The sequence below is a fragment of the Diadema setosum genome, chromosome 3 (assembly GCF_964275005.1).
Source record: "Diadema setosum chromosome 3, eeDiaSeto1, whole genome shotgun sequence".
NCBI lineage: Eukaryota > Metazoa > Echinodermata > Echinoidea > Diadematoida > Diadematidae > Diadema > Diadema setosum.
The window spans coordinates 28,223,167-28,250,363 of record NC_092687.1 but is presented as its reverse complement, the minus strand read 5'-3'; the positions used below and the strand labels follow the sequence as shown (position 1 = coordinate 28,250,363).

The 27,197-nt window shown below is 38.1% G+C and overlaps 2 protein-coding genes across 2 annotated transcripts in view; one reads left to right on the top strand and one right to left on the bottom strand.

The window, feature by feature from the left end:
• Positions 1–11,970, bottom strand: part of LOC140226565 (uncharacterized) — a 51,780-nt gene extending 39,810 nt beyond the window's left edge. Inside the window, exons 1-5 of the mRNA XM_072307022.1 lie at positions 11,898–11,970; positions 6,213–6,515; positions 4,518–4,859; positions 3,263–3,385; positions 2,598–2,666 (exon numbers count right to left, since the gene is read on the bottom strand). Coding sequence (XP_072163123.1) covers positions 2,598–2,666; positions 3,263–3,385; positions 4,518–4,859; positions 6,213–6,515; positions 11,898–11,970 — 910 coding nt within the window. The remainder of the gene's footprint in view (positions 1–2,597; positions 2,667–3,262; positions 3,386–4,517; positions 4,860–6,212; positions 6,516–11,897) is intronic.
• An 82-nt stretch (positions 11,971–12,052) lies between these two features.
• On the top strand, positions 12,053–22,280 carry LOC140246751 (L-gulonolactone oxidase-like). The gene is made up of 7 exons (XM_072326088.1): positions 12,053–12,079; positions 12,923–13,072; positions 18,074–18,078; positions 19,139–19,288; positions 20,194–20,355; positions 21,056–21,146; positions 22,073–22,280. Exons 1-7 carry the CDS (start codon positions 12,053–12,055, stop codon positions 22,202–22,204), a joined length of 717 nt encoding a protein of 238 aa, XP_072182189.1. The 3' UTR covers positions 22,205–22,280.
• The last annotated feature ends 4,917 nt before the right edge of the window (positions 22,281–27,197 follow it).

Below are 27,197 nucleotides of genomic sequence, written 5' to 3'. Positions count from 1 at the left end.
GATTAAAACCAAATCAAAGACTTGCACTATTTAGCCATTCACTATGGAAATTTAAAATAGAATCACTAAATAAGGGTTTGTGAATTATTCAACCTACAAACAACAATTGGCAAAAGTAATATCAGAAGCATTTCACAACAAAATGTGATATTAACACATAGCATTGAATCAACAAGGGCGGACTTAGGAGAGGGCATATTTATTTACGGCCACTAGCACTGACTTTTTTGATAAGCTGCAAGAACTAGAAAAAGAAAAGATAACAGAGTCAAGCTTATAGATCGATTTACGGAGGTGGAGGGGAGAAGGCAGCTCAGTTCATAAGCCTGTTACTTATGTGTATTATGGTCGTTCCTTTACTTCTACAGCGATATCATATTTCGCAAACACGATTGTTCCCATCTCCCAGAGCACCCCTCCCCACCAAGCAGGGGCGTAGATATCGGGGGGGGGGGGAGGGGGTATGTACAATTACCCCCCGTAGGTTTCAGAAATAGTAAAATATATGTCTTCATGATAAATCGCCTGATTTTTCCTCGAGAAGGGTGGGGGGAGGGATTGGGCAGCTGGCAATGAAAATATTGGTGAAAAATATTGTCCCCGGCCCCCAGTAATTCCATTCAAAATGAGAATTATAGCAATATTTACAAAGCAATGCTTAGAATAACAAAATATTAAAACTAATCTAACATTAAAACATAACTAAAACAGGACAATTTTGACACGACTTTGCGCGGAAAAGGCCAAAACATCAATAACCAACAAAACATATCAGTTTGCTCCATCCCATAATAATCCCATCATTCCTTCCTTGCACAAAAGAAGGCAATGGTTATCAGAAAAGCTTAGAATCACACACAATTAAGCGTTAAAGAACCACCAGAACGGAGTAATTTTTTAATTCACCGCGAAAGTACAACGACGTTGTACTTTTTTAAAGCTCATTTTGTACACCTAATGGTATGATTGTGTATATAGTCTTGCATCATTTTTTTTTGTCTGTTTCAATATATCCTTTTCTATCATATTGTTTGTCATATCGTCCATTGATCTGGTTACTACTGATTTTAACGAAACGTTTTGCTCCTTACAACTATGATTGCTTGTTTGTCGTGGTTTTTATGCTTATATTTATGTAACATGATTTTAATATTTATATAGTTTGATTGTAAAGGACCTTGATGTAAAACAGCACTCACCTTCTGATCTTGTTATCCTGTCAAAATATGTTGAAATGAATAAAATAAATAAAAAAGGTCCTTTTTTACTTCTTATCCAAAACAAGTCACCTTGGTGCGTTCCTACAACTCATTTTCTTGTCTTCTTGTCCTTAACAAACCGACTTGCCAAGTTCCGACAATTCGTCATCTTGTCATTTTGTCTCAAATAAGTCTACTTGCCGAGTTCAAACAACTCATTATCTTGTCTCCTTGTCCAAAACAAGTGGACTATCCGAGTTTCAACAACTCGTCATTTTGTCTTCTTGTCCCAAACAAGTAGACTAGCCGAGTTTCAACAACTCGTCATCTTGTGTTCTTGTCCAAAATAAGTCGACTTGCCAAGTTTCGGCAACTCATCTTGTCTTCTTGTCCAAAACAAGTAGACTAGCCAAGTTCTAAGAACCCGTCGTCTTGTCTTCATGTCGAAAGCAAGTCGACTGTCCAAGATCCAACAACCCGTCATATTGTCTTATTGTCCCCAACAAATCGACTTGCTGAGTTTCGACAACTCATCATCTTGTCTTCTCGTCCAAAACAAATCAACGTGCCGAGTTTCAATAACTCGGCTTCGTGTCTTCTTGACCCAAACAAGTCGACTTGCCGAGTTCCAATAACTCGGCTTCTTGGCATTTAGCTTGTCTTCTCGTCTTCTTATCTCGTCATCTGGTTGGCACTTATAAGCTTCCGTACTACTAGTAACAATCTCGCGTTGCTTGACGGGAAAGATGTGACACGGCCTTTAGAAAGTTCCCACACGGGGTTCCGTGAGGGAGTTCTAAAGCACTCATGGCAAGGGTAGACAAGGTGCATGGGTGGAGAGCGACCGAGGCATGACAGCATATAGTAGTAGTACACGTAGGCCTCGTAAATTTTGAGCTTTTGACCTTGAGCATGACAATGTGCATCCAAAAATTGACAGGGACAACTTCGACTCACGATACCTCATTTTTTTTTTCTTACTTACGCTGTCCACAACATTGATTACGGACGGATGGACAAACGGAAGGACGGACGGATGAAAGAACTGATGGATGGACGGATGGAAGAACAACCCAAAAATATAATGCCTCCGGCGACACTTTCTGGCGAAGACATAAAACCATAAATGTTATGTTTGCCTTTCCTCTTCAAGATGGTTATATTGAAGTATAACTGGATACAATTCCATGATGAAGGGGGGGGGGGCAGAAACGTACCAAAAAGAAGATATTATGAATTTAAAACTCGCTGTTCCTATCTATGAGCAATGGAGTTATTGCTTTTGTCATTTTTTTTTCAGAAGAATCCGTAATGCAACGGATTTAGATATTGTTGTTGTTGTTGTTGTTGTTGTTGTTTTATATTTGTTTTTTTTTTTGTGTGTTTGTGTGTGCTTACCCATTATCAATCCTTCCCGGTCATATGACTGTTTTCTGTATAGTCTCCAGCAAGGAGTCCAGCCACATGCTGTAAAAGATAACATTAAAAATGCTAACATTAACAACACGAGATGAAAATAGTAAAACCGAGCATCACACACATACGCCTGCATACCATTACACATTATATTAATTATTTTTTTTTAACTCATATGTGGGATTGACGAATGACGATGATGGACGTTTAAAAGTCAATAAGAAAAAAAAAATGGTAGCGTCTTGTCTCCAACAGGCACGTGTCTGACAGTAATTTCTTGAGTATCCCAGATTTCACTAACGTACTTTATACGACTACATTATTTCTTACTCTTTATTGTTTTCTTGCAACTTCTATTATGAGTACAAATCAGTAACTAATTATGCAGAATGTGATGACAAGCATTATTAATACTCTAAACACACAATGCATTTGAAAGGGGGGTTACAGTTTTACAGTCTTTGCGTAGTTTACAAGATGTGCTGACGCGTCTTCATTAAATGTATATTGAGTGTTATTAACTTCTATTTGAAGAGCTTGCAACCACAAGGAGCTAAATTCATTAGAAAAATAATGGATTTGGCGTCTTTGGAAGCAAGCTCTTAATTTGATAACCATAAATTACCGAGCAAATCAAAATGTCATACTCTTTCGTAGGTAGTTCGGCTGGTACTTTTGCAGACATAGTCCTACAAGAAGAAATAGGATGATAACGGCAACAGGAAGACCAGAGGCTAGTCCGATGATGAGATCAAACTTATCACCTTTTCCTGAATTGTTAAAAAGAGAGTTTTGTAACACATTATTTACTTCTTTACTACAAGGATACAGTAATACACAATAGTTATTTCAATCAGTTTTTTGTTCATTGATAACACTGTGAGAAGTTGTGATGGCGTACTTTCCCCTCCCTGGCCCTCCACCCTCCCTCCCTCTCTCTCTCTCTCCCTTTCTTTCACTCTCGTTCTCCCTCATGTATTTGTATTTGCCGAAGAAAAATGAATTAAATTGCGTCCCGGAACAAGTACTTTTCTCAATGACACCAGCACTGCTCCTTCATTCAACATATGTGACCCTGCACCTCAAAACAAACAAAAAGTCGCCAGACATGAATTTTTAGTTATGAACATATTCTGAAAGAGCAGACTTTAAGCCTTAAAATGATGTATAGCTCAAATCAAATGGACTCTCCTAACCTATCTAACTATTGGAAAGAAAGCACAAACTCAGGAAAAGTGTGAACTGAGAAAAGAGGCTCTGAAGTACAGTGTCTATTCAAGCACTTAATCTTTACCAAACCGTGCTGGCTGTGCGATGAATGGGACAAAAAACAGAAGTAAACCACAAGAGTAACAACAATGAAGGGATTATCAGATTAAACTAAAATCAAGCATGCCTCATTAACACATTCTGTTCATAATCAATGCCAACTTTCAAAGCAGTAGCACAATCCTTTCAAAAGTTATTAGAGTTGAAAGTGAAGAGTGTGGACAAAGTTTTTCAGAAATGAAAAAGGGATTGAAAAGACACACCTAATCACACTATTCTACCAAAAATGTTCGAGATAAACTGCTAAAAAACACATTTTCCTGCCCGTTTTATGATACCAAATTTTAGCATAATGTAAAAGAAGACCCGATCTTTCAGAAAATATGAAAAAGTCAAGTTCGGCTAGGTTGACCCATTTCACTTATTTTCAGTCCTCACGCAAAATCAGTGTGTGCGACTTTATGTTCGTTTTGAGGTGCATGGTCACATATTATATTGTAAGATAATAGTTTAAGGTTGTATTCTTATTCTCCATTCTTATTCTTGTATCAAAATTATATTTAGTAGTACCAAAAGGTGATTATTAATGTTGATATCTTTGAGAAACACAAAACTGGCAACGTTTCACGTGACCTGATATAGACAGAACAGAGATTCCCGTAGTCCACGTTCCATTCAGCGAGTCACCTGTAGCCACGCACATGAAGGTTTGCTCTGTCCCATATTTGGCTGAAACGCTGATTGTCTCGAACCTCTCGTATGTGTCGTCAGGTAGCGTTGTCTGTTGCGAAACCACGGAATTCAGTCTCTTTCCAGTCTCCTCCGTCCACAGCATGGAAATGTTAGGTTTGAATCCACTCACGACACACGTGAGGTTGAACGAATGGCCATTGGGGGGCGTTTGGTATGAACACAGACCCTGATCTGTCAGGCTCTCACGGACGCATTCCTCGATCACTTGCCTTGACGCCATCGCTACAATAAGAAAACAAAATTTGGTATACGAGAGACTTTCTAAACTAATGTCAACTTCGCTTTTGTTGGGCTATTGATTTAAGGTGGAAATGTATCTGTGGAAGAAATGAAACATATTACAGGTTATCCCGCCCAATTTCATCAGATTTTCATTTGAATTAATGAAAAGGCGTTCACATTCAAGTGATTTTGGTCACTGCTCTACTCTCACGGTTCATTTTAATTCTTTGAGTATTCAATTTCATTTCATATTGTTCGTTTTAGATTTTATTCATTCAACTTAATAGAGAGGAATTCGTTCAGTTTAACGACTCAAAGTTGGCATTTTTATTTCGTGACAGCTGGACAGACGTTCGAATTCGTGTCAAAAAAGGCCCTTAGAAGTTATGTATGGTGACTGAATTCTGACGTTCAAAGTGTGAAGTTGTTTTCCTATAAATGAAATTGAAACAGATCTCACCAAAGGTTATATCGCCAAATTTGCTGGATGTCAAGATCGTGCTGCATTCACTTATTCTGTCCGAATTTGAGATGTTCACGCAAACTCTGTATAGCAATTAGCTAAAATCGTCTATAAATAAAGTGTAAATATATGTGTTTGAAAGTTGGGTTATACGAGTTATTAGCTAGTATGAGATAAAGATCAGTTTTCATGGCTTATTGAGTTTGCATACTTAAACAGCTGAGTAACTACGAAGAATAAAAGCAACAACGAAGTAGATTGCCCATATTTTTTAATTGTTTACCTTATCGTAAATTGTAATTCCTTAACGCTCTGCACGGCGGTACTGATGCGAATTCGAATGCGTTGCACTTGCATTTTTTAATTTGAATGCCCTTCTTCACTCTTGTGAGAGAAACTCATGAAATCGCATGCTGATGAAATAAAATTGAATGAGCTAGTTCACTTTTTGAAAGTCAATCTCGGGGATCATTCAAATTCACTCGAACTTGAATGACCGCATTGTTAAAATCGAATGCAAATGCGATGGGATTGGGCGAGATAACATATACTTAATGGTAATGTAGGACGATAAACAATTCCTGTCGTGTTCTATTCCTTTCACCTACTTCGTTAAACGCAATGTAGCAGGACTTTTTGTCGATGGGATGGGATATAACTAAGAATTACAGCAAGGTGTGTTTTGCCATCATGCATTCATTTCAATGATGAAGTCAGAATATGATAAAACAGAGAGAGAGAGAGAGAGAGAGAGAAAAAAAACCTATGATGATGACAAATAACCTTATCCAATCCATTAATAGGACTCTCATTTTTTTTTTCATTATTCACAACCTCAACTTTTAAAGTCTACGTTACTGGCAGCATGAAAAAAAAAAAAAAACACTCACAGTTAACTGTCACGAAGGTGGAATTCTCCAAAGTCTCAAAATCAAACAGAGCCACTTGGCAAATGTAGAGACCCTCATCTACTACCTCCAAGTCTGTAATGACGAGGCTGAAGTTCATGTTCATTTTGAAGCGTTCCTCCGTGCTCTCGAAGCTCCCATCGAAGAATCCAGCCTTGGTCTCCTGGCCCGAAATGGTCTCCTTGATCCAGTACACAGCTAGAGGCTCCTCCGGAATGTCACACGGCAAACTGATGTCTTCTCCTTTCCATCCTAGAACGTCGGGGACTGTACTTACCACTGAGGCTACAAGATGATCATGAAAACCGAGAAAGTAAGCGCCATGCATGAAGAGAGTCTAACCACTCTTTGCCAACTCATAGCAGCAATCTCCGTAATGCCATGGTACGAGGAAAATATTCTACACAGCAGAAAGATCATGTGATATAAATGAATGCACCAATTTGTTCAACATGAACTGCGGGAAATGTCATACACACAAGCACACAAACAAACAAACAAACAGACAAACAAACAAACAAACAAATCCAAACTCTCTATCCAAAATACATTATTTACTTTTTTGTTTGCTTGATACTTGTCGATTTTTCCTAGCATAAAAGCACAGTTTTATGATGATCAATCTTTCACGTATGTTTTCAAATCTTGAAAAAAGCAGGGTGATCTTAATTATTCATACAGTTCATAAGGTCATGCATAGGACATACGAACGAAACGTACAATTTTATTTATCATTTCAGTTTTAGAGTTTGACATGAAACGGGGTTAAGCGCTGACGGCACCCAACGCTACATTTCCGGTGTTTTATTACTGTCAAGATCATTTGTAGTTGTGGATAGGATTACATCGTTCAATATGGTATAGTAAAACTAACAATACTGGGAAATATATTATTTTATTTTATCAATGCATTTTCAATCAAACCTTCTGAAAAGAGTTTATTTCTGGGGTACTGTGGTCTACTTTGGAAATATTCTCTCACTTAATAAATCATGTTCTTTTGTAATCCCAATACAGTATATCTGTCTAGTAAATATACTCGTTCCGAATACTACAGAACCGTAAGTAACCTTTTGCAAAACATACATTGGGCCTAAATATTAAGCTTATGAAGGTGATTTTCCAGTCAGAAATGACATCACACCAGGTCCTCTAAAACGCTTTATCGCTGGGTTATCTTCTTAATAGCTCCAAACGTATAAAGACCGGCAGAGACTTTGAGACTTTTGAGGTACCCTACTGCTGTCACACTTTCAAGATTGTGATCATGTTACATTTTAAGAACTATATGATGGGCACTGTAATTGCTTATACCAGCGACTTCCATTTTATCAATCGAAACGATTCGCCCTTTATGTCACATTTTAAGATGTACTTTGAAATGTCAGCACTCCTGTCATAACATTAACAGATCTGTGTATTCAGCGTAAAGGGAGATCTCATATAGATTACACAATGTCTGGATGCCAAACGATGAATCTTGTTTGTTTGTTTGTTTGTTTGTTTGTTAGGTTTTTTTTTTTTGGGGGGGGGTGGTTTAACCTTATTTCAAGCTTACTGGATCAGAATCTGGATGTTGTAACTCTTGCATCCTAAAGGGTTTCGAAATATTTGAAATTACTCCCAAAATGGCCGCGGAAATCTGAAATGTCTATGTATTTCCTTATAAATGGTGAAAACAATGAACCCAAAAGTGAAGTTATACCTTTTTCGAGAGTGCTGAATCTGAATCTGGATGATGAAATTTTGCATTCGTGAGGATCGTAAGGTATTCAAAATGACCAAAAAAAAAAATACATTCCCATATATTTCCTTTGAAAACTTTGATGGTATTAATCTATTTTGGGGATGCTGAATCCAAATATGAAGTAAGCAACTCTTCCGCTTTTTAGATATTCAAAATGGTTGCCAGAAATTTACGTTTCTTAACTGTGCATCACAAACCAACAAAAAGTCGCACACCTTTATTTTGCGTGAGGATTCAAAATAGGTGAAACGGTTCAAGCGAGTCGATCTTGATTTTTTTTTTTTTTTTTTTTGGGGGGGGCATTTTCTGAAAGAGATATTCTTCCTCTACATATCCTATCATTTAGGATCATACAAAATGAATTGGAAATTGTGTTTTCAGCAGTTTTTACAACTCTTTTTTATGTATAGAAGTGTGATCAGGTATGTCTTAGAAACTCTATTTCATTTCGTGAAAATCCCTTGCACACAATTTACTTTCAACTCATAACTTTGGAGAGGAAAATGCTACTGCTCTTAAAGTTGGCATTAATGATTTAAAAAAAAGTGTTATTAAATCATTCTCTATTTCAGTTTAATCTCAAAATCCTTTGACTGTTGTTGCTCAGGTGGTTTGCATCTTGTTTTATGTCCCATGCATCGCACAGCTAGCATGGCTAGGTTAAGATAAACCATTTACTTCAAAGCCAGAGTGTGTCTGTTTTCTTTCCAGTATTTAGATTAGTTAGGAGAGTCCATTTGAATTGAGTAATTCATCATTTTAAAGCGTAGAGTCTGTTCCTTTAGAATATTATCATCCATATTTTAGGGCTTTTTGTAGGTTTTATAATGCCGAGTCACATTTTGAAATAGGTATTTCCTTTGGAAATGTTAATGCATTCGAGATAAATTGATGGTTTTCCTCTATTTTGAGGGTGCTGAATCCAAATCTGGTCGATGCAAGTTTTGAATCACTAAAGTTTTTGAGATATTGAAGATGGCGGCAAGTGGATATCAAAGACTATAAGAATTCAATAGTTGCATCTATACTAGAGTCGGTCTTAGCACTCTCGAAATAGGATGAAACCGTCTATTTTGTATCAAATTACCAATTTTTATAAGGAGATGATCAAATTGGAAATTCAATTTTACCGACCATCTTCGATATGAAAAAAGAATTATCGTTCTTGTTTGTTGTTTCCTTTTCTTGAATAATTCGAATAATGACAAAGACACGACTAATTAGGCGAAGAGGGAAACAGCAGCTGTCGAAATTTGGGGATGCAACTTGTCCAGACCATTCACCTCTTTGCATAACCATTTCAATATATTTTCCCACTTTGGATTTGAACGTTGTTTTCTTTGCAGTGACCTAGTTAACGAATCGTATTCTTTCCTTTCAAATTCAATTCGCTATTTCCAACACTTACAAACATTTGTAAGGTCATTTCGTATCATATCAATGCCTAGTTTGGCGCTCTGTAATCAACTGCACTAATGCTATAAGGCAGTATTGTCTTCCGATATAGGGCCATAATTTCCGCAGTACTTCTTGCCAAGTTCATAGAAGTAACGTTTTAACGTAGGTCCTGCCCTTCGAGGTGGGCACCCAGTATACAGAAGCAGTTAGAGTTAGTATCCGAACGAGGACATATTTCTTTGCAGGTAAGCAAAGACTGAGACAGTTTATGCGACATAAAGAATATACGTTTAAGCTGTCTTACAATATTCTAGAAGTCGATAGATTACAAAATCCCACGCACTGAACCTTCAGATAAACGGGGTTATTTTCCTTGAATTAATATAGGGAAGTAAATGCATCGTTCCGTCCGCCCTGGAACCATACTGCTTTTGTTTACCCTGTGAAACGTACATTTGCACATTACACTATTGACACATCTTCCGCATTTCTAACTTTTTGGGGCCATGATTCAAAGTTCAATGAGACATGAAATTGTTCTTTTAGACATGGGACAAACGGGCAAATAACTAGTGTTTGTCTGCATAATGCTGAATGTTATTCATTCTGTGTGGCCAAAGGTTGCCCTGAAATGTACTGAGAGGAAAGCTGGGTGTGGTAAGATCAAAAATTGAATTTGAATACTCAAATACCAAAACGTTTGCCGAGTAGAAGAAAAAAACAAACACGATTTTGAATGACCGTTTTTCAATGCCTGAACAAATTTGACGAAATTGACGGCTTCTAATAATTTAACATTAAATAATGAAATACGGATGCTGTCCTGGACAATCTATCATAATTCTTTACGTGCAGAGACCATGCAGGATAATATCACATACCCATCATTTCGTGTTTATCACAATAGGATATCGTGGTTTCATGCTGGTCATGGACGTCTCGCTCAAATCCTTTCCTTCAATTAGAAATTGCGTAATCATGTCTCTTTAGGTCGAAAAGTGCGACCGATTCAGAGACATAATGGGTGTATCTTTCTAAAGCTTATTGCAATTGCTTATATATCATTTATGTCATTTTCATTATCCGATACCGAGTAACCTGGTCCGTCAGGAACACGAAAGAACTACCACTACCAACAATTGAAAATGTATAGGATACAGTCTATCTGGTGATAGTCTCACACCAATGAATGACAGAGAGCCTTGTAAAATGGGCATGATTTGTGATAGATAGGGGTAAAGATGCAGTAATTTATTTTGCATGGTTTAGAAATTTGTCGAGGTGACAGCGGTGTTGCTGTAATTCCAGGAAGCCATGTACCATCATGGAGTTATCGGTTGCTGAGGGGCTAACTGGAATTACTGTCAATGACTGGAGTAAAACTGCATTGAAGATATCTTATATCGCCATCATCAGCTGCATCACCTTCATCACCATCACCGTTACGGTTATCACCTATTAATATTATCATCTCCACCACAACGTTATAGTGTTGTGTTGGTATTTTAGGGCGAGCTATAGTTTGAATTGATTCAGTCTATCGCAGGCGAAAGGGGGGGGGGGAGATGGGACTGGAAAGGTGCCAACAGGGGAGATTTCTAGCGTTTTTAACTTCATGCGAATTGCGTTGGTTTTATGCCACATTTTTATACTATTTATCTTTCCAGTTTAATTTTGTATGCATGTTCAGTTATTAATGTGCCAAGTTTATATATATATATATATATATATATATATATTGTGTTTTATGCCCGTCATTTATATACGTAAAAACCTCGCCTTGAGCTTATTTCCTGTAATATTTTATGTGACGATTAAATTCATTTGAATTGATTTGTATTGAATTGAATTGAAATGAATGAAACTCTAAAAGTGAAATGAGTGGGCGGATTCATCTAACCTATTTAATATCCTCACAGGAGAAGGATTTTTTTTTTTTTTTTGTAATAGAGGGTAACCATAGCAACACATTGTATCAACTTTATGATGATTTTTATTAAAGTAAAAAAAAAAAATCTATCGATCGTTATCATAACGTGCTCATCGAATGTTATCGTAATCATAATCCTGATTTGAATGTTTCTCGCTTCCCTGTTACATCAAATTGATATTTTCTTCAGCGGGTTTTCAAGTGGTGATTTTCTTTTTCCGGGTTTGAGCGAGTAAACAGAAAGAAAAAAAAAATGACAAGAAAAGATGACAGCAAACAAGACAAAAGATCCAATATATAAAGCAAATTAACACAAACACATAGAAAAAGAGAAGCTGAGTAGGCGTATGATTTATTATGGGCTTTCCGCATAGTATGTTTTCATTTTATGCACGTCTAATGGAAGAGAGTGCCCACTGCCTCAGTGCTTTCGTACCGAAACGTAACCTCGGAAAAAAAAAAAGAAGAAGGATAAATTGGTTTGTCATCGTCACATTCATTAAAATGCAATGGTATTCTGTGTGCATCTATTGCTTCAATCAATCCTTTTCAGCGTCACAGGATTGGACTCGAAATTGTGTATCAGACTTACCTTCTGCAGAGAGTCCACAGAAGACGTCGACGGTCAATGTTAGCAGCAAGACGAGGTGGTATCTTCTATCCATCACAGATAGTCGAAGACAGAGAGAGTGCATATTGAACAAAATTGATATGCGCTTAGATTGTAATGTCTGCTAGGTCTGTTAAATGATCATAAATATCACAGTTCTCAAGGTAGGACGACAGTCCAGCCTATGCATGTAACGTACCCTTTGGAATTGTTAAACAAACATGATTCTCCTGTACAAAGATTGTTGGTATTTCGTAAATACGCTTCTCCACTATAATGGCTGACTGCACCAGCCGTTGGCTAATTCGTCGAACTCCATTTATGTCACGCGTTCTGTGGTTTAAGAGCTGAAATATGAAAAACTGAATGTAAGAATAACCCAAGTCCAATTTTAGGCCAAATTCAGTGTGACATGGCAAATTGTAGCTTATGCATGGACTAACCTTGCGAATAAATGATAAATCCTCAATACCTCCAGAAGTGCCTGAAATGAATGAATGAGATTTATATGAATGTAAGAATGACCCAAGTCCAGGATTTGGGTCATTTTGAAAGAGGTATCTGAAAGAGGTATCTCAAGTCCTCTTTCATTTTGCTGGAAATAATATTATGCAAGTATGTTAAATTCTCTTTTATATTATTTAACAGATTGACACTTTTTCCATACCTCTTTAATCTGTCTGTTTGTTTGTTTGTTTTTTTCTTCAAATATTTGTACATAACTAAACCCACGTGTGTGTACAACAGATACCCCGGTAATGAACAGTTCTCTAAATTGAGCAACTTCAAGGCTCAATGTATTTTTTGTATAAGAAAAAAAAAACCGATTATGTTTGTGCAAAGAGACTCAGCAAAAAGGGATTTCCCCTTAATTCGCCATGCCTTCTAAAACAATTCAAAAAGTATGAAAACATGATGAGGAAAAAAAAAATAATGACAACCAACACAGGGAAACGTGGTTTCTCAGACTAACAGGTGAATTTTTGTACACTTTGTCCACATTACAGGTTTCGGACAATCTTGACCAGTACGTGACCGGCAGCGAACACTTCCGCTTCTTCTGGTACCCTCACACTGACTTCATCATGATGTCAAAGGTCAATCGAACAGAGAAGAAGAGAACAAAGGTGAAGTCGTCATGGTTCTGGGATACATTGGTCGGATTCGGTTCTAGGAACACTACCCCCTGGAAAACCACCCTCCGGATAACTACCACCCGGATAATTACCCCCCAGGACAATTGCCCCTAGGGCAACTACCCCCCCCCCCCGGACAACTACCCTCCAAGGGCAATTACCCTCCAGGGTAATTACCCCCTAGGACAACTACCCCCCCCCCCCCCGGACAACTACCCTCCTAGGGCAATCACCCCCCAGGGCAATTCCCCTTTAGGAAAACTACCCCCTGGATAACTACCCCTCGGATAACTACCCCTGGATAACTACCCCCGCGGATAACTAACCCCTGGATAATTACCCCCGGAAAACTACCCCCTGGATAACTACCCCCCGGAAAACTACCCCCTGGGTAACTACCCCCAGGAGAACTACCCCTGGGTAACTACCCTCAGGATAACTACTCCCGGATAACTACCCCTCGGATAACTACCCCCCGGATAATTACCCCCCGGATAATTACCCCCCGGATAATTACCCTCCGGATAACTACACCCCCTCCCCCCGATAATTACCACCAGGATAATTATCCCCAGGTTAATTACCCCCTCCTCCGATAACTAGACCCCAGATAACTTCCACCCGATAACTACCCCCTCCGATAACTCCCCATGGATGATTACCCCGGATAAGTAGGCCTATAACTCCCCCTCCCCTATAACTATCAAGAGGAAAATTACCCCCAGGACAGTGCACCACGTCAATTACTCCCTGGGTAACTACCTCCCGGGTCACACACCCCCACCTCCTCCCGACTCTTACTTTTAATAAAAAGGATATCATTACTACAGAAAACGAAGTTCTTTGTATTATTTGCCAGGAATCACGGAGATGCTATACTGAGACATCATCTTATGAAAACAACATCTTAAGGATTTACGATTTGTATCGTTTGCATTTAGGACGATTTATGTACAAGCTTAATTTCTCCCTCTGTATTTTGACTCTATGTTCATAAAACACGAAGCTGTCCCTTCATATCCTACCCGGTAATCCAGTAAATGTCAATGCCTTTAACCAAAACTATTTTCGCTAAATCTGTATTTTCTTTTGCTGTTCCGAAATTTCGGATTTCTCTTGATAGTATAGACATTTTGAAGAAATGTTACACTTCAGAATGAGTTATACTTTTTGCAATATTTCTTTTAACCATCATCGTCTATCGTTTACCACAACTCCATGTAACACTTCTTTATTTTGAGGAGCTGATATCTCATGCCTCACGTGCCCTGGTTTTGACCCATCATCTTCCTCCTCCCTCTCGCTTTTCTCTGTCCACCGTGAAGGTAGTCTATTCCTGTCATTCATTACTCACCTTTCCTCTTTCTCTCATTACAAGGGATTTATCTATTGTGTTATCTATGTGTTTATGTGCAATGCACTCCCGTTAAAAAGAAATGCTCAGGACCGGCAGTTTTTTTGTTTTTTGTTTTTTTTTCGTTTTAACGAAATTTCGTTATAACCGAACAAATATAATATGCAATGTATAAGGAAAAGAAGGAAACCACGCATAAAAAAAAAATATATATTTGTTGAATCCTCATCATACGCTGGAAAGCTATGTGAGATGGGAGAATACCTTTTTAATTTCATTTAAATATTACATTTTAAAAAGAGCATAAAGTTGTTTGTGTTGTCACACAATATGTGTAGAAAATGACGGTGTAAGATTTGGTTACAGTTCGCTATTCCAAAGGTTCTTTTCTTACTAAAATACGTTACTCCGAAGGCTCCTTATTCCGAAGTTTCGCCATTCCCGGGGTTCCGATGGTTCCGATGAAGAATAATTATTCCGAAAGTTCATAATTTAGATCAAAATCATATAATGTTCATTTTCCGAAGGTTCGTTGATCTGTAAATGAAATGAGGTTCGTCATTTTGAAGGTTTATAAATCAAAAAGTGAGAAAGACTATTCAGAAAGTCCGTTGTTCCGAAGGCTTTTTCATCCGAAAATGAAATAAGGTTCGTTATTCCGAAGAAATTTTGTTAATGAAAAAAAAAAATGAGAAAGGTTAGTTATTTCGAAGATTTATTTATCTTAAGACGATTATAAGGATTGCAGTTCTTAAGTTTGTTAGTGTACTCTCCTTTTTTCACCATGGATTAAAGGGATCGTATAGTTTTGGTTGAGACCTTATTTCAGGTTTCTAACATTTTGTGGTGAGATAATGAAAAACCTCTTATGAAATATGAAAGAGCATGTAATTCCATGAGGAATTCAATGTTTATTTGATGAAAATTGGTTTTGATATGGCTGAGATATCCAAAACAGAGCGATTCTAATAAAGTGTGGGACCCACCTTTTATTACGATCGCTTTGTTTTACTTTGTTTTTGAATGTTTCAGTCATTCCAAACCCCGATTTTCTTCATATAAACTTTGAATTCCTCTTAAAATGGTATGTTCTGTATTATTTCACAAGTGTTTTCTTGGTATCTCGCAAAAAGATAAAAGCCCAATTCTCATCTCCACCAATACTGTACTATCCCTTTAACGATATTTTTTTTTGTAATGTTCCGATTGACGAACGTTTTGAATTCCTATCATGTTCGGACTAACGAACCGTATAAGAATGAGAATAAGGACCATAATTATTTTATTATCGGATTAACGAACCTTTGTTATGGAATAACGCCAAAATGTGCTTAATATTTTATTTCCGAACCATTACGGACATTTTAGTTGTATCAGAAACTGTGTGTTTTGTATAAAAGGACTTCGGAACAATGAAACAAACCGTATCTGAATTCAGATTATTGCATTACAATAACGCAAGTTCCCCTCGGAAACTGTGCGTGGTACACGGAGTAAACATTGAATGATGCGTTCGCTCATGCAGAGACGCTTTAAAAATGCTTGTTCCGCTACGCATTTTCGAATGCGATCCGCATTTCGTTATAACGGAGCACATTTCCTTTGTTTTTCTTTGTCAGTGGTGCTCAGAAAAGACTTCGTGATAACGAAAATTTTGTTATAATCGTCTTCGTTATAAGCGAATTTTGTACCATAGACTTTAATGGCGATAATTTTGGGACCAGAAGTTTTGCTTCGTTATAACGAAATTTCGTTATAACCGTGTTCGTTGTAACGGGAGTGCACTGCATCTTTATTTGTGTTCTTCGTCTCTGTCTTAATTTGTTTTCTTTGTATTGTTTCATCAATTTTGTAACTATTTTACTGTTATACCGTTAACGCTCATTTCAGAATTGCCCTACTGCATCATTGGGCATTAACAACTAGTGTATCAAGAATGTGGGAAGAGATTGTCACCTCCTTGGTATGATCACCGCAGAGCATTACCTCCTTTGACAATTACTCCTTATTAAAATTAGACTCCAAACAGTCACCCCTCTTACAATAACTCTCCCCCAGAAAATTACGTCTTTCATTGTTATTTTCGAACAACGTTTGCTATTTGAATTGAAAAAAACAAACAAACAAACAAACAAACAAACATTTTTTCACTACATATCGTCTGGTTTTGGTCGAGACCTAACTTCAGGTTTTAAACATCTTTTGGGTGAGAAAATTAAAAACCCCTTACGAAATATCAAAGAGCATGTTATTCCAAAAAGGATTCAAGTTTTTGTGAAAAAGAAAATACTCTTGAAATGGCCGCCATAAAACAGAGCAGCCCTATAATGTAAAAAGGATTCTGTCAACTACAACTCTCTATAGATCTATTAAAAAAGAGGGTGCAGGACAAAAGACTTCGTTAACAACTAGGGGTGTTTTGTAATAAAAAAAAAATACCAGTAAACTCGTAGTATTTTACTCTTTCTAATCACACTAACTTATATTTGAACTGGATTTCCCCTTAAAGTGTCGAGAACATTTAATTTGAAAACTAGCACAATTCTACTTGTATGCAAAACAAGCTGTAATTTTACTCTTATGACTGATTAGGTCACCGTTTGATAAAAGTTGCCAGTTATGACATCTTGTTAGTCTCTAATAATTGCAATAAACCCATGGGTTCTGCTTGATTGATAAGCTCGAGTCACCGACTTGTTACCATGGACCTGCTTTGATCGACCTACAACGATTGGTAATTGTGTGGAACTGACAGCTTGTCAGGACTGACTTCATAAAACCGTTCCCGGATCCTATCAGAAATTATGGCTTTATATCGAAGGGTCCCTCGCTAATGTTAAGGAAATATGAATTGCAGTGAAATCAACTCTCCTTTTCTTATGTTTATTTTCTAATGTGTTATAACGGTAAAAAATGACAAGCCAAAAGAGTAAATGATGACAGTGTAAGAGAAAGGTGCATCTTCTGATATGGTGTTATGAACTTATGGAAAAATTACAAAGAGTGGTACTTCTTTCGGGGGGCGGGGAGGGAGGGTTGTCCAGTAGGTAAGTATCAGGAGGGGGCGGGTCGGGGTATGGTTATGGGGGGGGGGGGGTAGTAATCCGGGTGGTAGTTATCCGGGGGGTAGTTATCCGAGGGGTAGTTATCCGGGGGGTAGTTATCCGGGTGGTAGTTATCCTGGGGGTAGTTATCCGGGTGGTAGTTATCTGGGGGGTAGTTATCCGGGGGGTAGTCATCCAGGGGGTAGTTACCCAGGGGGTAGTTATCTGGGGGGTAGATGTCCTATGAAAGGGTAATTGCCCTTGGGGGTAGTTGCCCTAGGAGGGTAGATGACCGGGTGGTAGTTGTCCTAGGGGGTAATGGCCCTGGAGGGTGATTGCCCAAGGAGGGTAGTTGTCCGGGGGGTAGTTGCCCTAAGAGGGAATAGACCTGGGGGGTGATTATCCGGGTGGTAGTTATCCGGATGGTAGTTGCCCAGGAGGTAAGTGCCCGGATACGGTCGGATTCTACCTCCTAGGGTTTTTCTATTGGTCGAGGTGTGGAGACAAGTGCCTTGAAGAGAAGTGCCTTTCTTTAAGCTTAGGGTGGGCCAACTTAGCTCGGGCCAGGAGCTGGCCAAAAATGCATGAGTTCTTAAAAGGGGTATTCATGTCTTTTCCCCATAGGAGATGTGCACATACTAAGTGCTCACCAGAAATACCATGGTATCTTGCAAATGAGAGTGGTACCAATACATAAGCAGGGTAGCATCTTTGAGTCTAGAAGTTTTCCATGAAGTTGTTGATTCTTGCTTAGTTGTAAATATCTGGAATCTGAAAATCTTCCAAAGTACTTACACCTGTGCCATCATGATCAGTTGTTGTAAAAGGAGGTTATTATGAGTGAATAATTGCAATCACCATGCAAAAGACAAAATCATTCAGAGTGTGGATATGTTATTGTCGGGCAGTATCCAATACGAGCTTTAGTTAGGAATGGAGTTGCCCCTAAAAAGTATTTGTTTGGTTGTTTGTTTGTGTGTTTGTTTGTTTGTTTGTCTGCTTTTTATGCCTCCGCCACGAAGTGGTGCGCCACGAAGTGGTGCCGGAGGCATTATGTTTTCGGGTTGTCCGTCAGTCCGTCCGTTCTTCCGTCCGTCCTTCCGTCCGTAATGAATTTTGTGGACAGCGTAACTAAGAAACCTTTGGAGGTATCCTAATGAAACTTGGCATGTATGTGTATTAGGGGGCGAAGTTGTGAATATCAACTTTTGGGTGCATATGCTCAAGGTCAAAGGGCAAAAGGTCAAGGTCAAATGCTTAAACTTCTACTATTTCCCCCATATCTATGCAATGCCTGAAGATATTTTCTTGAAACTTAGCAGGATTATTTTTTTTTTTAACTTGAGGTATGCATGTATAACCCAATAGAGATTCTCTGGGATTTTTTTTTTCTGTTCCGTGTGTCATTGTCAACCTTACCTGCAAGTTTCATCCAAATTCGTTCAAAACTTTTTTAGTTATTTTGTACAGGAGCAAACCAACGGTAATGAAAACATGACCTCCTCCCTTGGTGGAGATAATGGAGGCAGCCTGCAATGTAATACAAACTCAAAATATGAGTGTCCATAAGAGAAATTATTGGAATCAGTCTAATTCATCATTTTCTTTAACCTCAATCTCAAGTCTCCCTACCATCGAGCCATTATATCTTTCTTTCCCCATTCTTTTCTGTCTTTATTCTTCCCCCAGTACCTTTTTCCCACCTCTGGTTGCTGTCATCAACAAGGCTCACTTCTACCTGTTTGTTGCTCTCCCACGAGATCGGGTCGACATCAGCTACAAGGTTTTCAACTTCGACTGCCTGTTCAAGCAACTTGTGACCGACTGGGCAATACCTAGGTGGGTTACTAGATAAAAATGTAGTCATTGTTGTCCATTGAGGACAGCAGATATTGTGATAGTAGTTCAACTTCTGACAAATTCGTTTGGATTTATGCAAGAGAGTGCAAGGACGAATTGAAATTTACAGACATGTGTTTCTTCGAAGCTATATCACTAATTTTGTATATTCTTGCGAAACCACAAGGACTTGTAAGAAGCACACGGACGTCAACGAAACCGTCGTGGCTTTATCGGGAGGTTTTACTATCAAATGCACATTTTTTAAAGGCCTTTTGTAGCCCACATTTGTTTTGCTTACTGTGCTAATCCGTCCCTTGTTAGTATATATGAAGAGTTGTAAAGTTATTCACCAGCTGCTCTGAAATCAAATTTTCCAGCTCACTAGTATGCAGTTAAGTCTCAGAAATCACATTTCTGCGATCTGTTGCTGCATCATGTCATTATAATTGTTTGTGTTCATATTGTAAGTATTTTGTCAGGAAGAAGAGAATATTCTCTTTCATTGAGTCATAATATGCTAGTCATATTCAACTAACAGTTGTTTATTTTTGCTCCAGACTTATCAAAGACCTTTACTCTCAGGAGGTTATGCACATTACAGGAAGAAGAAGAAGATAACATTCAATTTGTTGTTATCCTTAAATTTCTTCAGTAGCAATACTGTCAGTGAGATTTGATTGGTGAATATTTCATTTCAAATTGGCAAATATTGTATTCTTTGTTCTGCCTTTGTGCAGATTCTACATAAAACATTTTGTATGTTCAACTGTCTCTATTTAATTTTAAATGCACAAGAATTTAGAGTTGCCAATTTAAGGGAAGAAGCCTAATTTCTGCAAGTATTAAAGGTCCAGGATATTATTGATTACCACAATGCTGCCCTCTACCTATGTCCATCCCAGAGACAAGACCACTTCCGTTCTGAGAGAACTGCAGAGGAGCTGCAAATCTGAGAACATCTATGCCCACTTCCCGGTAGAAGTGAGCTTCACCAAAGGGGATGACATCATGATTAGTCCAGCCAATGGGAGGAACACGTGCTTCATCAACATCATACACTTCACGTGAGTCACTTTTTTTTTTCTCTCTCTCGTAATTTCTGTGATTAGCTTTCATCTCTACAAGCTTGTTTTGTATGTATGCTTCTTGTTTTCTAATAACTGCATTATTTTCACCATTTAAGTTCTTATTATGTTTATTTTTGTATTACATTCCTTTTGTGATTGTATCAATATTTGATATTAGAATGTTCGGAATTCTTTTATGCTGTGTGTAAGCCAACACTTGAATAACGTGAACAAAGAGTGAAGTTTGAGGGTTCAAATCTGCCTAAACTAGAAAACTTGGAAGCCTTGGATTGGTGTCTTCTGGTAATTTGTTTGATTTTAGTCTCCTTGTTTGTATGGGAAACTGGCATTGATCAAAATATAATGTATAGACAGGTAGAGGAAATGGAATATTCAGCTGATATTTTAACCTACATGTACAATTGTAGATGGATAGCGGCAATTTCAATTTGATTTATCAAAATGACATTTTGAGTGATAATCACGTTTTGATGTGACTAAAGTGTCTTGAAGATCTCATGTTTGCTTCTTTATAAAAAAATTGTCTGACTTAATTATTCTGTGTCCTAGTATTGCATGTGTGTTATTCTTTGCGATGGGATGCACTCATTGTGAAGGTATTTAATTTTATATCTTTTCTCCCCTAAATCACATACAATTTCTTTTGCACTTGTCCCCTGGTGTTTCTCCTGTGCAGACCATACGGGAAGAAGACGTCCAATCCAAAATACTGGGCCCTGTACGAAGACATTGTCCACAAAGCTGGAGGGCGCCCTCACTGGGCCAAGGTGAGCACAACCATCAGCTGCTTGCATTGTATAAGCCTTGGCACATTAAAATTCAAAAACAAAAATATTGTAAGTTCTTAAATGTCAAATCTGATTTCAGTGCCTTCTTGCATATATCATCTTTGGTATTTGGAAGTGGGAATATTCAGCCCAAAGATATGAAGACTGATCTAAAACTAACAACTAAAATGGGCACAAATTCACAAAGTGTATTAAATTTACAATACCAGGTAGTCCGTGATGTGTGAACAGCATGTAATTCCAGTTGCTGACAATACCTGAAACAAGTTGCGGATGCCTCTAGACATCCCATAATGAATGCCTGAAAACATGGGGATGTGTAACTTATGCCTCTTTTTAATCTCGTGAAATAGATTTGAATTGTGGATTTCTTTTATACTTTGATACGCTTTTGCCCAGTGGCATGCATGCTAGGGCACTCTCTTTTTAATTGGAACAGAAAGCTGTAAACTGCAGTGGTTGACTGTAAACACAGCTGTGCGTGATAGTTTATTATTATATCCTACCTGTGAGATATCTTTAGGGCCTTCTTGCTCGACTGAGGCCCACTGCTACATGTACGTTTAGCTGGGCTAAAATCCTTGCTATTGAAATCTACAACTGGCTAGGTCATGTTTAAATGGTTCTCTCAATGCCCAAGACATATTGTGGGAAGTTACATGTGTATGCCAAGTGCCACTGTATACTAGTATCCCATTGAGGCAAAGCTGATTGTTCTATAACACACATTTCCCATAGACACCTGACTGAGTATACTCAGGGGTAATCTTCAATGGGTTAAAGGATTACTTCACCCTTGTGAATACCATGGTAACCTCCCCCCTTAAATGTACTATGATAAATATGTATGCTTTCCAGTCACGTTGTGAGTACAAAAATGCATTACCATGGTTACCACCATACAGGAACATCCGTTGGGTCCCAAGGAGCTGAGTGAGCTGTACCCACGCTGGGGCGAGTTCTGTGATACTCGAAAGCAACTGGATCCCCATGGAATGTTTCTCAATGAATACCTGGAGAGAATATTTGGCCTCTGACTCTAGAGGGAGCACTACTCAGATTGCTACAGTTGTAGTTACTGTCATGACCATGTACAGAGAGTGAGGAACTTTGGAGGAGAGTTGTAGACTTTTTGAAATCTGTGCTGAACATGAAATAATACAATGAAACATTATATGTAATAATCATGTTATTGTGTGAGTACGTATAGTACTGTTTATGTGTTGCTGAGTTGCCTGCTAGGTAGCGACATGCTCTGCACATTACGCTGTACTGTGGTAGAACCCCTACAGTGAAGCTTTAAATAAATGTGTGTGTGTTTGAGTGCGTGTGTGCGTTTTGTGACATTTACTCCCAAACCTTTGGATGGGATGTATCACTAGTATGCGTTTAAGCTATAGTTGTGTTTTTATTCTAAAGTCTTTCTTTTGTGCACATCTTGAAAAAGAGATTATAGAGCTCATTCCTTAGTTTCCCTGAAGGTCCAGTATGAAAGATAAGTAGCTTTATTGTATGATAAAATGTGACCATACATCACAAAACCAACAAAAAGTGGCATCCCTTGATTTTACGTGCGGACTCAAAATAGGTGAAATGGGTCAACCAGATCAAGTTTTCCATATTTTCTGAAGAGCTATCTTTTTCTTAAGCTTGGGATCATAAAATGAATAGGAAAGTGTGTTTTCAGCAGTTTTCCTACAACCTAAGTGTTAAGCTAGACAAAACTTGACACATCCCTGCCTTGAAAAGGTATTTAAAGCATGCTGAAATTTAAACTTTCATATCTGTATCTGTATTCTCGATGTGTGTGTCGGTGTAAGTCTGTGTATGTTGCAGTGTGGTCATTAACTGTTTTGTTATTGTTTACTCTGATATTTGAGTATCAGATTGTGATTTTGAGGTATTTGATATTCCCTGCTGAAAGTATGAGGCTTAAAAAAGTACCATGGTGGATATTTTGCCGAGAAGTGCAGTACTACATGGAACTGCAGAATTCCTGATTATCTTTTGCTCCTTGCATGTTCAAACATGTAAATGTTGGGGCTGAATAGTACAGACACTGCTTAACTCAACATGCATTATCATGTCAAATAATTAGCCGAGTAGGTGGAAAATAATGGAGTCAATTTGTCTCCTGTCCTTGTGTGTATATTATTCATTTCTTGTTACACACCTGAAGCTCTGCTTGAAAAATGTGACAGAGAGGACTGCCGATGACTTAACCCTAACTAGGCCGGGGGGGGGGGGGGGGGGCTCGATGTTCCGCGCGATGTATCGCAATCATAAAAAGCTATCGCCGCAATGTTTCATGACTTTTTTCTTTCGAGTCTCCCGCATCTTTTGACACCAAATTTGCGACGCCCGGGCGCGCGGTTCCGAAGTTATGTATAAATATGTACATGCATGTCAGACCAAATATTGCTCAAAAACGTGAATTTGTGTACAATTTTAATGCAAACTGTGCTTACGGGCAAATTTCATAAAAGCATGATTATTTTGGTGCTTTATCGATTAAAATCAATGAATGACAAATTTTCTTGTTCGGAGCGATGTCGCGGACAAATTTCATCGAAAAAAAACAATGAAAAACATAAAGTCGAAAAAACAGAAATACATAAGAAATTCAAAAAACAATAAAGTACCTAATAAAGATTTTTTTCTTATATCACAATTTTGTTTTATTACATTTGCTAAGGACACTAAAAAGAATATTTACACAAAAATGTGCCTGTTTTGAGCTTTATGTTGTGATTTATGCAAAATAGTCTGATTTCATGCATCATTATGCACAAATTAGCATAATTAAGCATAATTGATAATTTTTTGATAAATCAACTAAAGTATTTTAGACTACATCATAGGCAATGTGTGTGCCAATTTTCGTCCCGATCGCGCGATCGACGGCCGAGATCTGAAGTATTATTCGGTAAAATACGGCTTAGGTACATAGTGACTTGCTGGAAGTTCGATAATGTCTGTGATTGAATAAGTTTGTATAAAATATGCAAATCTTCAGATCGATTTATGGGAAGTCAGTTGAAATGCATGTACATGTGCATGCTTTATACTTGAAAAGATTACAAAGAAAATACACTACCCATATTATATATACGTTTATTCGGCAAGAAATCATGTGATGGAAAGGACAACTTTTAATAAAAGATTATTCAAGAATCAAACATGTTGCCTTTGTCTACTTTCTGTGTTTTACCCTACCCTCGTCCGTCAAAATTGTTTCCATTGTTCTCACCAAGTCATGTCAGCGATGTCTGATACGACATCAACCATGAGAAGTACATTTATTGTACATTGTATCTAAATCATATTGCATGTACATTGTATTCATGTATATATTTATTTATATTTGTACACATACATATAATACTCGTAATGTAATTGAGGTGCTAAACTAATGAAGAACTAGAATAACCAAAAGCAACCTCTCAAAGTAAACCATTAATTTTAGTATCAATATGTGACACACTAACAAAAACCATAGCCGATACCCTCGCTTTCACACGTGGGAAGACATTTTGAAATCATTTGGAGTTTAAAGATAATAAAAAGTTTTGGTACGTCAAAAGTTTCCCTGAATTTCCGTGTTTCAGGTTAAAGTATCTATCATATAACTAACACTATGAGACTTACTCGCCCCAAAGTGCTCTCATTTCTTAGTAATCATGCAATTAACTGCGACCAGCAGCCCCATACGCATAGCGACCAGCAGCCCCATACGCATCGCGTAATGGGGCTTCGCATTGTAGCATCCAGGATCATGAAAGATTTAGTATCTCGGGCAAATATCAACTTAAAATCCACAAAATTCTTCAATTTGAAGACTTACCAATTCAGTTGAAGTCTTGAAAACAGGCTTCGGGCAACGTTCGGTTCTGCCAATAGTCCCTTTCTGTTCAAATTGATGACTGAATGTGACTCTGTCGAGAGGACCGTGGGAGAGCTACATACACTGATTACTACGGCCAGCGCATACGCACACATCACATGCGAACAAATTTCAAATCCATGAACGGATAAGATGTTTGTGTGCGCATGCGCTGGCCGTCAATTCAGTGTAGCTCTCCCAAGGTCCTCTCGACCGAGTCACATTCAGTCTTCAATTCGAACAGAAAGGGACTATTGGCAAAACCAAACGTTGCCCAAAGCCTGTTTTCAAAACTTCAACTTAACTGGTAAGTCTTTAAATTGAAGAATTTTTTGGATTTTAAGTTGATATTTACCCGCGATACTAAATCTGTCATAATCCTGTAAGCTACAATGCGAAGCCCCATTTAGCTATGCGTATGGGGCTGCTGGTCGCAGTTAGCTACACAGTATGCGTATGGGGCTGCACGCTGCTGGTCGCAGTGATATTCGCACAATACGTGTACTACCTCGCCGCCGCCGTACGGCGGCGGCTCTGGTACGAAACCATTATTGCATGATTACTAAGACATGAGAGCACTTTGGGGCGAGTAAGTCTCACAGTGTTAGTTATATGAAAGGTACTTTAACCTGAAACACAAACTAAGACAAGGAAATTCAGGGAAACTTTTGAGGTAATACCAAAACTTTATATTATCTTTAACAACCCAGATGTGGCAAGAATATTTTCTGCAATCTTATCAAAATGCTATGCTGTTACAGGGATAGTAAAAATTGAGACTTGACTTCAGGTTTCTAACTTTTTATTGATGAGATAAAGAGAAATCTACTTACGAAATATGAAAGAGCACATAATTCCACGAGGAATTCTACATAATACGTATTTGATGAAAATTGGTCTTAAGATGGCCGTGATATCCAAAATAGAGCAAATGGAATAAAAGGTGGGACCTACCCATTATTAGGATGGTTTTGTTTTTTGCTTTGTTCTTACATATTTCGGCCATTTCTAAACCGATTCTCATCGAATAAACTTTGAATTCTCCTAGCATGATATCCCTTGTAACATTTTGTAAGTGGTTAATATGATCTTTCAAAATGTTAAAAGCTCAATCCTCATCTTTACCAATGCTATACCATCCCTTTAACCCTAAAGGGGCCAGGGGATGGATTCCGCCCCCCCCCCCCCCCCCCCCGAGATCTTGGCCATCGGTGGTGCGATCGCGATGAAATTTTGCACGCGTGAGACCCACGACATAATCTATAAGATTGTGTCATCAGATTTTTTGAAACAATCAATTTCTAATTTTAATTAATGAATTATGCAAATTAAGCTCAAGATCACATTTTAGCCTAATTAAAAGCATTGAGAGTTTAATTTTTTATCTGTGTATCTGTTTTAGCATATTCAACAATTATACATCACAAAAAGTTCAAAAACTCATTTCAATCTTTATATATTTTATTGTTTTCAGAATTTCTTATGTATTTCTTTGTTTTCCAACTTTTGTTTTTTCTTTGTTTTTTTCATTGGAAATTGTCACTGACCATTTTTCTACCATAATTAGCACAAAATTAATAAATGAAAGTGATTAATTGTAAAAATAATCAGGTTTTTATGACTTTCATGACAGAGCACTGTTTTCCATAGGAAATGTACACAAAATCACAAAATTGTGCCCGTTTTGGGGCGACATTCCGTTACAAAAATGGGCGTGGCTTCGCAAAAGTATGCGCGGACGTTGCAAATTTGGTCTCAAAAGTTGCGCGAGACTTGAAAAAATAAAGTCAAGAAGCCTCGCAACGAGGCCTTCTCGCGTTACAGAATTATAGCGCGAAACGTCAAGAGGGGAGGGGGGCGGAATCCACCCCCCGGCCCTTTTAGGGTTAAAGTGACGCTCCGATTATTGATAAGACATGTGTGGGTGTGTGTGTGTGTGTGTGTGTGTGTGTGTCACCGATAATAAATATGCCTGCACTAACCGTCTAAATAAAACTAGATATATCGCTACGGCGACTGATATGCCTCCGCCATAATGCATGGTTCTCCTAATAGTACAATGTCTTGACAATGTGTGATGACAGTTTCACACAATTGGCAAAATATTAAAACGACAGGTTTGCCACAAATGTGGTGAATGTTCACTT